Below are 16,024 nucleotides of genomic sequence, written 5' to 3' on the forward strand. Positions count from 1 at the left end.
GCATTCAGTTTCAATCATAAATACAAGGAAGAGCTCCTGAGGCAATTAGAAATTGTACTGTGATTGTAGTAAACAACGTCGTTTCCCGCTGTGTGTCTCTATGTATGCTTAGATATTTAATACCACGCAACGGATATTTACGCGGGATTTTAAAACTGATATTGTGATTCCTGATGAAGGTTTGGATATATATATATAATTAAGCCGAATATAGAAGCCGGAGGGGGGGGGTGCGCTAGTTAGGTATATAAATAATAATAATTTGAATAAAAATAAAATGTTTATTTTCAACTACTTATACATAATCTATAGGTTCAGGCGTCGTTCTTGATGGGGGTCCATAATTTTGACCATGTTCCGCCACTATAAGCGCTTCTGTTGACAGAAACCAAATCAAAATTCTTTAATCAACTTACAATTATATACATCACTTATTGACGTCAAAAATTCACTTAAAACTAAGTCAACTGCCGACTTCCAAAGCGCACTAGGTGAAGAAGAAGCGGCGCGACAAATTTCATCGCAGCCTGTGTTCACAGCCTTTTCTACAAAAACGTCAATTGACAAATATTGGCCTAATAAACAATTAATTAATGAATCGCACAAAACAATAAATAACCACATATTTCAAAAAGAAGCTGTCTGTTGCGTCATATGAACGCGATAAACTCAAAAACCACCAAAAGGGTTCTTGTATGGTTTTCACCAATATATAGTGTGGTTTCTGAGGAAGTTTTAGTTGTATAATTGAACTGGTTGATTAAAATCTGATGTATCTACGATTAGCTATAATATTTCAAAATGTTGATTAATTACAATATTAAAAAAATATTATATATTATTTAATTTCAAGTGTTGAATAATTGAAATAAATAAATATATATTTTGTACATAGAATTCTAATTTTGTTTTTATTGTTTAGTCTTAGTAGTTCTTTTTAACCATATTTTTTATGTCACCGCGGCCTATAACAAGCAGAGGTCTACCACGAAACATACCAACACTAGCACGTTACATATACACATACATGTACCTATATGCATTGTGTAAAAAAGAGCCACCGTGGACGCAACGAGGTGCTACGTGTTATATATTTTATGGTAGTCCCCTAGGACTGTCATACGCGCTTTGTGAACTCCAGGTTGTGATCTCTATAAATGAAAAACGCCTACCTTTTTCAAGGTCTTCTTTCTTAACGAATTGTATATGCGGTCTTCCTATAATAAGATTATATTGTTTTTAGGTTGGCATATAAAGGTTAAATGGCATTTATGTGACGTGAGTCACATAAGTATAAATTGCGTCATAGAGCATAAGCAAAATTTGAATATCTCCATACTATTCCATACAAGCGATACTGTTTTGGCAAGTCACATCACGTCACGTGACATAAGTATAAGCTTACCTTTATGAATTAAATCTCAACATAAACAAAGTAAATAAAAATAACTTGAATATATATGTCATGATTACTTACTGTCTGAGTCAACTAAAATAATAAAATTATTTTTACTAATATGTCATTTTTGCCACAAAATTTTGTCGTTTCTTCATAGACGTATTCCTCATGGCTGAGGGTCGTGGTCATTACGTAGAATGAAACACAAAACACACACAACAACTTTCTTGGCATTATTAATGGAGTGGTTTGCCATTTATTAACCTCACGATGTTTTTCCTTCACCGGAAGCAAGTGGTGGTCGATGAAAACTACTATACATGAGTCAGATTGGTATACAAACTCATGTGGCACGAGTAGGATTCGAACCTGGGATCTTTCGATCCACAGGCGGGGGTCTTAACCATTACACCACCACCGCTTCTCGTTGTCGATTGTCGTTTACATTGTGGAAATCAAGGAATTAGTATGGTTGTACGAAGTACTTATAAAGCCATGTGGAAATTTAACCTTTAATTAACAACGTAAATAGGTCTAGTTTTCAATGTTATAATTTTAACATTCGTTATTCGTTTCTGATTCCAGTATAAGCATGGAATTAGTAAGTAGGTACTTCGGAGTACCTACTAAGTCCATGAGTACAAGTTCTTTGGCCGCCTCATCATTGGTCCAATAATATCCTATCCCATTAATCCTTCCTACTGATATTATAATTACGAAAGCTTGTGAGGATGTATGTGTGTGTATGCTTGTTACTCTTTAACGCAATATGTACTGGACGGATTGTTATGAAATTTGGTACACGGGTAGAATATAACCTGGAATAATACATAGGGTACTTTTTATCCTAAAATTCCCGCGAGAGCGAAGCTCCGGGGCGCAACTAGTATATTCTAATTTGACTGTCATCGACTCGAAAAGATTTCGAAACTATACTCACTGCTTATATTAGTTATGACAACTCGATAATATTTTTGGACGACTGAAAACAACATTTTTAATAATAACGGTTAAGTGCGAGTCGGATTCGCGCATTGGAAACTTCCATAAAATTCGTTTTAAAGTTAAAACGGGGCCCTATTATTAAGACAATTTTTTACTTAAATAACTAGTTTTAGCCCGTTTGCGCGAGTAAACATACATACAGACAGACAGAAAAAAAATAAAAAAAAATAATTTTGAATTATTTTGTCACATAATAACTAAAGAGCAGAGTAGAAAAAAAAACTGAGATATAAAAAAAATAAGGCTGCAGGCACACAGGTCTCAACGACACCGGACAAGCAGTTTATTTGATTGCAAGTAGTGTCAACCAGCAGATCAGCATCGGCGAGTACCAGCGAACGCAGCTCCACACTCGTCGTACAGTTCACCAATCTTTGGCGGATTCGGTATACATTGCTGGTGTTTCATTGCGGTAAATAAAAGCACTGATACTATCTACGCAATGTTCACGCATTCGCGTCGGCATGTGTCTGAGTCCGGCGACAGTCTGGAGTTGACATTAAGGCGCGACAACGACGCGCACCGCTTGTGCATGATGTCAGCGAATTCGTCTACGTGTGTCTCCGCACATTGCAGATGCACTACAGTGACGCGACAGCCATATCAGCACCCTCAACCCGTTGTTATACTTTTTAATAATAATAATATATTAGGACAAATCACACAGATTGAGGTAGCCCCAAAGTAAGTTCGAGACTTGTGTTATGGGATACTAACTCAACGATACTATATTTTATAACAAGTACATATATAGATAAACATCCAAGACCGAACCCGGGACCTCTCGGTTCAGTGGCAAGAACTTTACCAATGCGCCACCGAGGTCGTCAAATTATACTATGTACATAGATGTAAAAAAATACTTACAATTAATCATGGGTAATGTTTCTTCAATAATTTCCTGATTTGTATAACCTCCTACTATTAATTTAGATATTATTTCTTTCAAATCGTTGTGCCATCTCGGAAGATCTGAAACATAAGAATTTTATTGTCAGCTAGATTTTAACCGGTAGCGGTGGTGGTGTAATGGTTAAGGCGCCCGCCTGTGGATCGAAAGGTCCCAGGTTCGAATCCTACTCGTGCCACATGAGTTTGTATACAAGTCTGACTCATATATAGGAGTTTTCATAGACCACCACTTGCTTCCGGTGATAAAAAACCTCGTGAGAAAACCTGCACACTGGTTGATTATTATTAACTTGTGTGTGAAATGGAGAAGGCTATGGCAAACCACTCCATTATTAATGCCAAGAAAGTTGTGTGTGTTTCATTCCACGTAATGACCACGACCCTCAGCCATGAGGAATACGACTATGAAGAAGATTTTAACCGCGGCTTTGCACGCTTTTAATTCGTCCGTCCTCTCGTAACTTTTTATCTCAGGTTCCAAATGATCGCAATTAGATCTATACAATATTTTAAGTTAGACCATTTGCTATAAAACTGTTATAACCGCATAAAAGTCATAAAAAAGCATAAAAGCAGTTTTCGCGTGATGCGACAACAAGCATACAAAAAAATTGGATTTTAGGATTTAGTCACATTGCGTATTGAAAGACTATAATACTATCTAATAAAATTCTATTTTTAGTATGGCATAATCTGTTAAAACATTGTTTTATTTTTCGATAAGAAAATGGAATAAATTGATAAAATTGTTGGTGCTGGTGCTGTTGTGCGGGTATAACGCGCCTTAACGGGACATATATCGATTTCGCGGTAATATGGCTAATAAATAACTGGTCCGCGGGATTCTATTAATTGTTTTATTATGGATTAGTAGATAAAATATTATTATTACTCTCACCATCATGCTCGTCTATGTCTTCTTCCTTATGTTCATCGAGGTTTAGTGATTTCAATCGATCTGTAGGGAAATAAATATAGTATTCATTCATGATAGATGCATAATTGGCTACTCGACTGGGTTTAAAAATAAAATTATTATATGCCTTACCTTGTCCTATCTGGGGTCGGCGCAAAATGTCTGTTCCCTCCACAATTCTCTAACTTTTGCCATATTTGGATCTACCCCCAGCAACCTCATATCCTCCCTGACACAATCCATCCATCTCTTGGATCCACCCCAGCAACCTCATATCCTCTCTGACCCAATCCATCCATCTCTTGGATCCACCCCCAGCACCCTCACATCCTCCCTGACACAATCCATCCATCTCTTGGATCCACCCCCAGCAACCTCACATCCTCCCTGACACAATCCATCCATCTCTTGGATCCACCCCCAGCACCCTCACATCCTCCCTGACACAATCCATCCATCTCTTGGATCCACCCCCAGCAACCTCATATCCTCCCTGACACAATCCATCCATCTCTTGGATCCACCCCCAGCACCCTCACATCCTCCCTGACACAATCCATCCATCTCTTGGATCCACCCCCAGCAACCTCACATCCTCCCTGACACAATCCATCCATCTCTTGGATCCACCCCCAGCACCCTCATATCCTCCCTGATACAATCCATCCATCTCTTGGATCCACCCCCAGCAACCTCACATCCTCCCTGACACAATCCATCCATCTCTTGGATCCACCCCCAGCAAACTCACATCCTCCCTGACACAATCCATCCATCTCTTGGATCCACCCCCAGCACCCTCACATCCTCCCTGACACAATCCATCCATCTCTTGGATCCACCCCCAGCAACCTCACATCCTCCCTGACACAATCCATCCATCTCTTGGATCCACCCCCAGCAACCTCACATCCTCCCTGACACAATCCATCCATCTCTTGGATCCACCCCCAGCACCCTCACATCCTCCCTGACACAGTCCATCCATCTCTTGGATCCACCCCCAGCAACCTCACATCCTCCCTGACACAATCCATCCATCTCTTGGATCCACCCCCAGCAACCTCACATCCTCCCTGACACAATCCATCCATCTCTTGGATCCACCCCCAGCAACCTCACATCCTCCCTGACACAATCCATCCATCTCTTGGATCCACCCCCAGCACCCTCACATCCTCCCTGACACAATCCATCCATCTCTTGGATCCACCCTCAGCAACCTCACATCCTCCCTGACACAATGCATCCATCTCTTCCTAGGCCTTCCTCGTCCCTATATCCATGTACCTTCCTACTTAAAGCTTTCCTCGATAAAATAACCACGTGTTTAAATAACCAAATAAAATAATTAAATGTCACTTTAATTGATCACTTTTCTTAATCAAGTCATTTACATTTTTTACCTATTCACTTCTAAAGTCAGTGACGTAACAACCGGCCGTTTGCCTGACCCTCCTTGGGGATTCTATTGTTGCCTATCAGCTGCCTAGACTATACCCCTTAGTCGCCTCGTACGACAACCACAGTTTATATTACAGAGAACAACAAAAATATAGTACACTGCACGTACGTACGTACGTGCAGTAATTTTTTAGTTTCACGCCAACAAACAAACAGACAGGAGTGGCAATATGTAAGGATTTACGAACGGAGGTGTACTCATATTTTATTGTATTTTGTATTACCTGAATATAGTGAGGGCGGTCTTCCACAAGATAAGTTAATAAACGCCTGGAATATATCAAAACCGTCATTTATTCAATCCAGCAAATAATGAATACTCTCCTATATCTATAATACCAACAAAAACATCCTGTAAACTAGCCAAGTCTCGATGAAGCTGTTTGTTTCTGTATAAAAATGTGTAGATGGTCTAAAATTGTACAGGGTGTATCATGAATAGGCTTGCCAACTCACAAAAAGGCATTTCCAGGATTTCCCAGCTCGGCATCCGGGGCTTTGGTATATTATGCGGGACACAACCAACCAACACATACATAATGGTAGCAAAAAAATATATTTTTTTAAAATCATATAATAGAAAAAAATCAATACAAATGTATGTGTACAGCTTGAACGAATACCGTCGCTCCTCAAACGAAATTATGTTTATATTCAACGAATATTAACACAACAGAATATATATATATATATATATATATATATATATATATATATATATATATATATATATATATATATATATATATATATATATATGTATAGAGACCAATGGCACAAATTGAGTTAGCCTCAAAGTAAATTCGAGAATTGTTTTATGGGATACTGACTCAACGATACTATATTTTATAATAAATACATATATAGATGAACATCCCAGACTCAGGTCAATCTGAAAAAGTTTATTTCTCATGTTGACCATACCGGGATTCGAACCTGGGACCTCCAGTGTAGCAGTCCGGCATGGTGACCATTAGGGCACGCCGGTCGTAACCATCGTTATGTTGTACACATAAGTTGGACGGACCGCATTACCAACGTCGAAGTTCTAAGTGGCAACAAGAAAAAACTCCTACCTTGGCCACATATTGAGGAACTCCCAATACCAATAATAATGATGGGAAAGAATAACAGAATAAGGGAAGAAAAAGAAGAATTGCCGGAAAGCGAAAAGTGGGAGGACGCAAGATGTGTTTGCTTAGAAACATCAGAGAATGAGCGGGAGTCAAAACTGTCGAACAATTATTCAGACAGGCTCTGGATAAGACAAAATTTAAGGAGCTGACGGCGACGGCCAAATTTCAGAAATGAATAGGCACATAAAGAAGAAGAAGAAGAAAAACCTTTGTTATATAGAAATTAGATATAATACAGACCGAAGTGTCCATTTTACCAGACATACACCTTTATTTTACTTACCAAAAATGACAGAATTATATAAAATAGCATGTCTTTTGAGATAGTATGAAGCAAAAGTCAGTATTCGACTGCACAAAGCAAATATATTCTTGGTCAGTTTATCTTGATAGAAGATATAATTAATTACTTTTTATCGATGTACAGCCAACGGTAATAAATCTGCCACATGATATTGCAAAATCGCCTCTATCACTAGCAGTCGCTTTGTGACTACATTTTGAATAATAGTAAAACATACCTACTGTCCAGGTCTACCACTTATTATAAATGCGAAAGTTTGTGTGGGTTTGTACTCTTTCACGCGAAATCTACTGGACGGACTGAAATTTGGTACACGGGTACTTTTTTCGTTCAACGTTCTCAAATGCTTGATGATGCTCTGTTAAAGCATACAATATTTTAAGATTACAATTTAGTTCAGTTTTAAAATAGATTATAATAAACTTTCACGGAAATCACAATATAGATAATCAGATTTAATTCAAAATAATTGAAGTTCAGGATTAGAACCATCAACAGTAACAACGTGAATTCAATGGCGTTTACCGCTGAGTTGTCTACTCATATATTTACATGACGAAATTTTGAATGCCTCATTTAACTATCCTAAAGGTCGAATTTAAAAAAAACCTGAAACACCGGTTTCATTATTTTTGTTGCATACGAGTAACATTTATGCAAAGTTTCAAGTAGATCAGTAAAGATTTTCATTATTTGTCATACAAACTTTACACCCAATTTTTACCCTTTTAGGGGTCGAATTTTGAAAATTCCTTTCTTATCTGAGCACTACGTAATAACCTAATGCTACTGCCCAAATTTCGCGTTTATAGCTTCTATGGTTAAGGCTGGGTTGATTAGTAAAAAACGCTTGTTCTTTTATAGATAAAAGATATGTATCGTACCCCGGGGCTTCGCTTCCGTTAGAATTTCTGGATAAAATGTACCCTATATATTATTCCAGGTTATATTCTACCAAATATATATAATATTATAGTGTACCAAATTTCATAACAATCCGTCCTGTAGATTTGGCGTGAAAGAGAAACAAACATACATACACACATACATCTTCACAAACGTCCGCATTTATAATATTAATAGGATAATTTAAATTGATATAATTTAATTGGATAATGTAATCTAAATATAATATTGTATTGTACTTGTTTTTTTAAAGTTATTTATTAAAATCGATTCGCATGTTTAATTTGTATCCATGTATGCGTATATATCTAGTTACCCGAAAGAAAAATATTTTATGTTTTAAAAGAAATCCATATAGAATGAGATGCGAGCCATATATTCTTGAAATATCTATATTCTTAATACATATCCTTTGCTAAGTCAGTTCTATAGGAAAATTAACGCGGGCGAAGCCCTGGACAAAAGCTAGTTTGAAATAAAACACAATTTGAAACTCAAATCATTACAAATATTTTATTTTATTCTTCTTTTTGTAATGAATATCGTATTTGGACATCACCTAAAACAATAACATTTTACAAAAAGTAAATAATAATAATACTCAAAAAGAACATTATAAAAATATCATACATTTTTGACATACTTACACTTCTTTGTGCATCTAGTGATATCTTATTGCATTCAATGCGTGACAAATAAACTCACGTCCGTGCAGTAAACCGTTCAGGATTTCGCTTTCAGGAGCCGTTTCGGGTTTCAACATCAGGTCATGCTTATCATAATAATGCATTGTCATTCAAATTAAACGTGTGTACAGAATTTCAGCTCAATCGGTGGAATATATTGCTTTTAAATTGAGTTACAAGCTTCCACCTGAACGTACATGTTAAATAAACGGCTGCAAATATATCATTTACCAAAAAAATATTAGGTATTTTTGCTACGATTGAAATATTGTTTTCCACCTTTGAAAAATTATGGATTATAATTGAAAGGCGTGTGGGATCTAGATGCTTTAGAGTGGGACCATTTAATTCGTAAGAGATGAGTAAGATATATTAAGCCTTGAGATAATAAACAAACAGCATTCCCAAAGAGGGTTGAAAAGGGATGAATAACGTTTCTTCACTTACCAAATTGATCAACTGCAGATAAAAATAATAGTTTGTAATTCGGGCATTGGAAACACGTAATAAATTATATACCTTAGGAATCACACTATCTAATGGTGAAAACCGCATAAAACTCCATGCAGTCGTTTCTGAGTTTATCGCGAACAGACAGAGAGATGCGGCAGCGGGCTTTGTTTTATAATATGTAAGGATAATAATCATAAATCATAGGTATATCGTTCAACCATCGAGTCTTCGGTTAATTTTAAGAAAATCTTTGACTTCATTATAAAAAATGTATATATGTTTTATTGTTTCAATGAGTGTCAACGACGATAAATTATTTTTCCTCGAACCGCAACTGTATTAGAATTTAATCAGCCGTCACCCCACCCGCGGTCCAATTGCTATGTCCTACTGGTTGTTCCACGGAGAAGTGAACAAATTTATGTTCAGTACCTAAACACAATTGTGGAAAGAATTGTAATAAAAATAATTTTAGGTACTCACTGTCAACATCGTCAATGAGAACTCCGTTAGTTTTTTCAACAGCTGAAAAAAAGAAAAGTAGTGACCGTCTAAAAAAAATGAAATTAAATCAAGAATTATGTTTTAGTGATTTCGAAAATTTTATGTCAAAGAACAATTGTAGAATGTTTTTCTTTTTATTTATACATGGCAACACATACAAGACGATAAGTCGTCTGTCTGTCTTTATGAATGCTAAAATCTTAAAAACTACAAGACGGATTTTTGTACGGTTTTCGCCAATAGATAGTGTGATTCCTGAGGAAGGTTTACGTGTATAATTTATTATGTTTTCACCCGAGCGAAGCCAGGGGCTAGTATAAATATATACTAAAGGCCAATCTTGGCTATCTATCTATTCGAAGTAAAACCGCATAAAAATCCGTGCAGAAGTTTTTGAGTTCATCGTAGTCACACAAACAGTAAATAAGTTCTTGAGTTTATAGCAAACAGATAGACAGGCGCGGCAGATTGTTTTATAATATGTAAGGATAAGAATTAAACTCACATTTCACGATTGGTTTCAACTGTTTCGCCAATTTGTCCTTCATATTATTTCTGTCGATCAGATATCTGACGTAAGTCTTCAAGTCATTCAGCCAATCAGGAGCGGTTTTTGGTTCTGAAAAAAATGACTAAATTTACAAAAATATCGTTTTTACACATGCTTTTGTTGTTGTCAGAGAGAGATGTTATTACATTAAATTTGTGACAAAAAACCATGTCCTTGCAGTAAACCGTTGAGTTCCCACGTGTGGAGCCGATTAAGTCTATTAACAGTGACAGCTGTCATGTCATTACATAAAACAAGTTTTATTTTTCTATTAATCGAATGCTAGAGATCGAATAATTAGATTCTGTCTTCAAAAGTGTATTCAAAGATGACTGCTGATGTACTTATATAAATGAAATAATATACATATTTATAGTGTAACTAGCTTAACCCCACGGCTTCGCTCCCATGGGAATTTCGGGACAAAAGATACCCTATATGTTATTCCAGGTTATATTCTACCAGTGTACGAAATTTCATAATAATCCGTCCAGTAGATTTTGCGTCAGTAGCAAACACATCCTCACAAACTTTTGCGGGTTAAAGCCTGTAAGGAGACACGGTAAAATGACAAAATGAAATAATTAAATATATCAAACAAACAACTAACGGACTGTCGCGTCTTCAGTCTCTTCTCTGCTGTAAACTCTTAAGTGCACGTTACTATTTCCTAAATTTCCTGAAAGCAAAAAGCAAAAGTAAGAGGTGTGGGAAAGAAGGGCTTGCGCTTAAGAGCGCCGTACGACATAGCTTTTGGAAAAAAAATATACAGATAATTTACATTTTGTGACGACCTTTGAAGCGCAGTGGTCGGGTCATGATGAAAAATGATCTTTTTCTGATTGGCCCGGGTCTTGGATGTTTATCTATATATGTATTTGTTATAAAATATAGTATCGTTGGGTTAATATCCCATAATACAAGTCTCGAACTTACTTTGGGGCTAGCTCAATCTGTGTGATTTGTCCTAATATATTTATTATTTATTTGTGACCCTGACCGCGTTATAGCCGCTGGCGGTTAGTGGATTATGTAAAGTCGAGTACCTACTTGTTAAAGGTTGAGGCGCCTCACCAATATTTTCGCCGAATTTTTCAAAAGTTATTTTCGGTTTTCCTGAAAAAAAAATAGATTTACTTTTGCGAGTTTAAAAACGACAAATAAATTCAGATTTCTTTGAAGAAAACTTTAACAACAGACTTACCATCGACCACTGTGAAAAATAAAACAATATTACAGAATTCAGAACAATAAATTTATAAGACACAGCTGTTCTCAAAAAAAGATTTCAAATCATTCATTCAGAAATTCGACTTTCACAGGCACTTTTTAACGTCAATTTTTATATTAAATAGTTATTTCTCACAAGCTACAAACTACTGGCATTTCGGAACAACCACTGCTGAGAAGAAATGCCGAAAGAAACTCATTTGAACAGTGTTGGTCCCTATCATGCCTGAAGGGCTTACCATTATTGTTTCTTACAATTTTTTTTATAATATATCTAAGTACAGTCACTCTCATGCTCACTAAAATCATCTGTAATTGTTTTTTTTTTACATTTGAACAGTAATTTGCAAAATTAATTAAACTAACATATCGATATTATTAGATACTATAAGAATTTCGGGATAAAAAGTACCCTATATTATTCCAGGTTATGTTCCACTCGTGTACCAAATGCCCAGTAGATTTTGCGTGAATGAGTAACAAACATACATACACACATGCATCCTCCTCGCGTCAGCATATGTCCGAGTTGGGCGACAGTGTGGAGTTAGCATTATACTATTCGTCAAAACGATCATTACCTTGAACATTCATCCGTACTCGGAAATAGTTTTTTGCATCTAAAACAAATAAATAACTAAGGTTTGTCTGTCAGAGAATGCCTTATTAAGCCCACCTATTGTTAACTTTTATGTTGGATGAATTTCACGAGCGATTTGAACGCCGCCGTGGGCTATCATTAGTGTTTATTAAATTGTACCATACACAAAACCTAATCAATTTAATTATCCTATTTTATAAAAAAGTAAAGTACCGGTACAATGTTAATTTTATAAATGTTAAATAAAAAAACACACTTTTAACAACGTTTAATAACAAGATACTAATGAAACGCCACAGGCCGCGTTCAATCAGTCGTGAAATTCATCCTGTTGTGCAATAAGTTGAATTAAATAAAACAAACAAATATTAACGTGTTTTTATTGCATACCTGAAAGGGCATACTGTTGAACCTTATATTATAATAGCTGTAACCCGTTGAATTCGCCCGCGGCAAAAAGTAGCCTATGTCATCATCCAGCTCTCCAACTATCTCCATACCAAAAATCACCTCTATCCAATGTTCCGTTTTAACGTGAAACGACGGACACAAACACACACAAAAAACACACTTTTACATTTATAATATTACTAGCCACGGTGATACCCGCGTGACTATTTAAAAAAAATCACATTTTTAAATTTTTTCATTGGAATTTGACAGAAACAGACAAAACCTAGGTATTTTAGTTTAAAGTAGGTATGTTTTAACTTTTTATGAATGACAGGGCAACTAAGTTAAAAATATTGCAATAAAAACTAAATAAATATAAAATAAATATCTATCGACGCTGCCTTCATACCGTACCGTTAATCAATTTGTCAACATAGGGTTTTGATTTCTCCTGGCCAAAGTTTTTTTGAATATTTTCAATTTCGCTTTCCATCCAAACAACTGCAAAAAATGGAATGAATAAAAGTATTTAAATAAATTGACACAGAGTCAACACGCACACTAGCGCCGCCATGAAATTTTTATAATCTATTTTTTTTTTATTAACTGTCATCGACAAATGTCTTCGAACGACCTACGCTTCATTACAATTACAGTGTCTTTGTCAACCTTGACATTGGCAAAATCATCGTTTGGCCAAACGACGGAGCCATAAAATTAAAAAGTGAAGTGAAGTGACCTACGCTTCACTTGACATTTACTTATGTAGTAGAGAGTGCCGACCGGCTATACATTGTCACGATACAGTTCGCCGAACTTTGGCGAATTCGATAAGCATTACTGGTTTTTCGTGGCGGTTAATAAAAGCTCCTGAAGCGGAAGCGAGGTGGTCATGCTCGACCTCCACAAACAGTAGTCTCGCTCTTGCTTATTGTGTCCAGTATACAAATATCTCTTCTCTTCTTCATAGACGTATTCCTCATAGCTGAGGGTCGTGGTCATTACGTGGAATGAAACACACACAACAACTTTCTTGGCATTATTAATGGAGTGGTTTGCCATTGCCTTCTCCATTTCACACACAAGTTAATAATTAACCAGTGTGTAGGTTACCTCAGGATGTTTTCCTTCACCGGAAGCATGTGGTGGACGATGAAAACTACTATACATGAGTCAGATTGGTATACAAACGCATGTGGCGCTAGTAGGATTCGAACCAGGGATCTTTCGGTCTACAGACGGGCGTCTTAACCATTACACCACCACCGCCACATACAAATATCGAGATATAAAAATACCAACACAAAATTTTTGCGAAATAGAAATATTTAGAAAACGGACGAAATATAAAAATGCCAACAATAAAATGTTGTCAAAGTAGCAAAGAGAATACAATGAACGTGACACGTGACAGTATGCACGTATACGACTAGATTGATAATTTCGTCGCCTGTACTCAAGTTTCCGTAGTGTAGCGGTTATCACGTGTGCTTCACACGCACAAGGTCCCCGGTTCGATCCCGGGCGGAAACAGCTTTTTTTAGTTATAGGGTTGAGAAATATTTTTTTAAATTTTTTTAAACTGTCATAACTTGAGTATTGCTAGTTAGATTAAATATTTATTTTTTTGTACTTTTAATTTTATTCATAGAACGAAATCATGGATTGGGTAAAAATTAAAATTAATATTTTAAAAACTCAAATTTAAATAAGTATAAATAAAAATATCATTTTAAAATCTGACAGATAAAGAAACTAACTTTATTATTCAAGTAGCCTAAAGGCATCTGACGTCTCGAATAGGTAGGACACTGGTGAACTGACTGAGATGAATGAGAACGAATGAAATTAAGATGAATGAAAATGCATGGATTTGGCACACTAACCTGGATCGGCTTTTTTATTTTTTTTAGGCTGTATGTAAAAGTTTTGAATATCTTGTTGTCTTGATGGATCACTCATTCGCAAAATTGGTTTTCCATCTTCGAAAATACCTGAAAAATAAACATTTATTGTGACTAATAGCAGTGTAATTGACGTTAGGTCCCGCCCTAGAATAGGACAACTCCATATCCTCCCGAGGATGTCGTACGAGGCGACTAAGGGACACACGGCTTTGGTAGCTTCTTCTTTGTATGTCGACGCTCTCCAACGATATTTGAAATTATAATATCCCGGACTGTGTTGTGTTACTTGGCAGCTGATAGGCGAGAAAAGCATTCCCAAAGAGGGTAAAATTATTATAATTTTTTTTTATTTCACAAAAACTAGTATTAGTGTTTACGCCAGTTACCTACACATTATCGCGGTGCAGTTTGCCGAACTTTGCCGATTCGGAAATTTTCTAACAATTCGTCCAGTAGATTTTGCGTGAAAAAGTAACAAACTTAGTACAATCTGCCACAGAGAAACCTGACCCCCTAAGAAATGGTGTTCAAATCGCGGAGGGGTCAATTTTCTCTGTGGCCGACTGTACATACCTACACACATACATCCACACAAACCTTCGCATTTATAATATTAATAGTATTAGCTGCACCAAGCGGTGTTACCCGCGTAATTATTTTTAAAATCGCAGTGCAATTTTGCTGATTAAGTACCTATAGGTACCTACATTGCTTGATTTTCATTGCGGTATGATATTATTTAGATTTAATTAATTTTAATACACTTACTAGACCGATAACTAGGACCAGCTGATACCGCACTAGTCACGGGAGCATACAAAATACTCTGTAGGAGAAAAATAATTATAAATTTCAACTTCAATCATATAAGGACATGAGTATTTTTACCATTGTTTTTGTTACATGCGAAGTGTTATTTATTACCAGATGTTGCCCGCGGTTCCGCCCGCCAAAAACAGCCTATGTCACTTTCCAACTCTGCAACTATCTGCACGCCAAAATCGCCTCAATAGAATGATCCGTTTTGACGAGAAATAACGACAAAAAGACACACTTTCACACAAAGACCAATTCATATATAATTAAGATTTCACACACCTCTCCGACGACAATAAAAGTATTGTGGCAAAGATAACATTTTTGTACAAAAATTCCTATAAATGATATAATAAATGCTTTTTGACGACCTCGGTGGCGCAATGGTAAAGTACTTGCCTCTGTAAAGTACTTACCGAGAGGACCCGGGTTCGATCCCCGGTCGGGTCATGATGGAAAATGATCTTTTTCTGATTGGCCCGGGTCTTGGATGTTTATATATATATGTATTTGTTATACCTATAAATATAGTATCGTTGAGTTAGTATTCCATAACAAGTCTCGAACTTAGGTACTTTGGGGCTAGCTCAATCTGTGTGATTTGTCCGTGATATTTATTTTAAATGCTGAAAAACTAGACGAAAAATCTTATGTTTCATTCCATCAATCGAAGCAAAAATTTGAGAGCTTACCGAAGCAACAACGACAATAATCCTATACATGATGCCTCCACTCTTTTTCTTCCAATTATAGAACTCAACAGATTCAACCATACAAAATCAGTTATCAACTTGTGAGACAACTAGAAAATTAATTAAAATTTCATTTATTCACGTGTATCA

General features: G+C 36.2%; 2 protein-coding genes and 1 non-coding gene across 7 annotated transcripts; 1 reads left to right on the forward strand and 2 right to left on the reverse strand.

The window, feature by feature from the left end:
- Positions 1-248: 248 nt before the first annotated feature.
- Positions 249-7,233, reverse strand: LOC128680656 (uncharacterized). Its single transcript, XM_053763952.2, has 8 exons — positions 7,116-7,233; positions 5,921-5,966; positions 4,215-4,274; positions 3,272-3,376; positions 2,340-2,381; positions 1,478-1,489; positions 1,173-1,217; positions 249-375 (listed from the first exon to the last, which is right to left on the reverse strand). Exons 1-8 carry the CDS (start codon positions 7,143-7,145, stop codon positions 296-298), a joined length of 420 nt encoding a protein of 139 aa, XP_053619927.1. The 5' UTR covers positions 7,146-7,233; the 3' UTR covers positions 249-295.
- Positions 7,234-8,528: 1,295 nt separating this feature from the next.
- On the reverse strand, positions 8,529-15,995 carry LOC128680653 (uncharacterized). Of its 5 annotated transcripts, XM_064436798.1 has the most exons (13): positions 15,875-15,968; positions 15,599-15,701; positions 15,135-15,192; positions 14,346-14,453; positions 12,874-12,960; positions 12,047-12,085; positions 11,440-11,448; positions 11,286-11,351; positions 10,846-10,914; positions 10,191-10,304; positions 9,665-9,706; positions 9,176-9,187; positions 8,529-8,601 (listed from the first exon to the last, which is right to left on the reverse strand). In XM_064436798.1, the coding sequence occupies exons 4-13, from the start codon at positions 14,419-14,421 to the stop codon at positions 8,561-8,563; spliced, it is 555 nt and encodes a 184-aa protein (XP_064292868.1). In that variant the 5' UTR covers positions 14,422-14,453; positions 15,135-15,192; positions 15,599-15,701; positions 15,875-15,968; the 3' UTR covers positions 8,529-8,560. The 5 variants fall into 5 exon arrangements, with proteins under 5 accessions (XP_064292868.1, XP_064292866.1, XP_053619921.1 ...); XM_064436796.1 differs by lacking the exon at positions 15,599-15,701 and having other exon boundaries at positions 15,875-15,995; XM_053763946.2 differs by lacking the exons at positions 11,440-11,448; positions 15,599-15,701 and having other exon boundaries at positions 11,310-11,351; positions 15,875-15,995.
- TRNAV-CAC (transfer RNA valine (anticodon CAC)) lies at positions 13,920-13,992 on the forward strand. The gene has a single exon. It is a non-coding gene; the product is annotated as a tRNA-Val (tRNA).
- Positions 15,996-16,024: the final 29 nt, after the last annotated feature.

This window comes from Plodia interpunctella, chromosome 24 (assembly GCF_027563975.2).
Source record: "Plodia interpunctella isolate USDA-ARS_2022_Savannah chromosome 24, ilPloInte3.2, whole genome shotgun sequence".
Classification (NCBI taxonomy): domain Eukaryota; kingdom Metazoa; phylum Arthropoda; class Insecta; order Lepidoptera; family Pyralidae; genus Plodia; species Plodia interpunctella.

Excerpts from the sequence above, each read along its gene's own strand:
- LOC128680656 (XM_053763952.2), bottom strand. The coding sequence starts at position 7,145 with ATGCTATTTTATATAATTCTGTCATTTTTG. Across the intron at positions 5,967-7,115 it reads ATATAATTCTGTCATTTTTG|GCGTTTATTAACTTATCTTG; the intron begins GTAAGTAAAATA and ends GATATATTCCAG. Across the intron at positions 3,377-4,214 it reads AGACATAGACGAGCATGATG|ATCTTCCGAGATGGCACAAC; the intron begins GTGAGAGTAATA and ends CTTATGTTTCAG.
- LOC128680653 (XM_064436796.1), bottom strand. The coding sequence starts at position 15,955 with ATGGTTGAATCTGTTGAGTTCTATAATTGGAAGAAAAAGAGTGGAGGC. Across the intron at positions 15,193-15,874 it reads TTATTGTCGTTGTTGCTTCG|AGTATTTTGTATGCTCCCGT; the intron begins GTAAGCTCTCAA and ends TTTCTCCTACAG. Across the intron at positions 9,707-10,190 it reads GTTGAAACCAATCGTGAAAT|CTGTTGAAAAAACTAACGGA; the intron begins GTGAGTTTAATT and ends TCTTTTTTTCAG.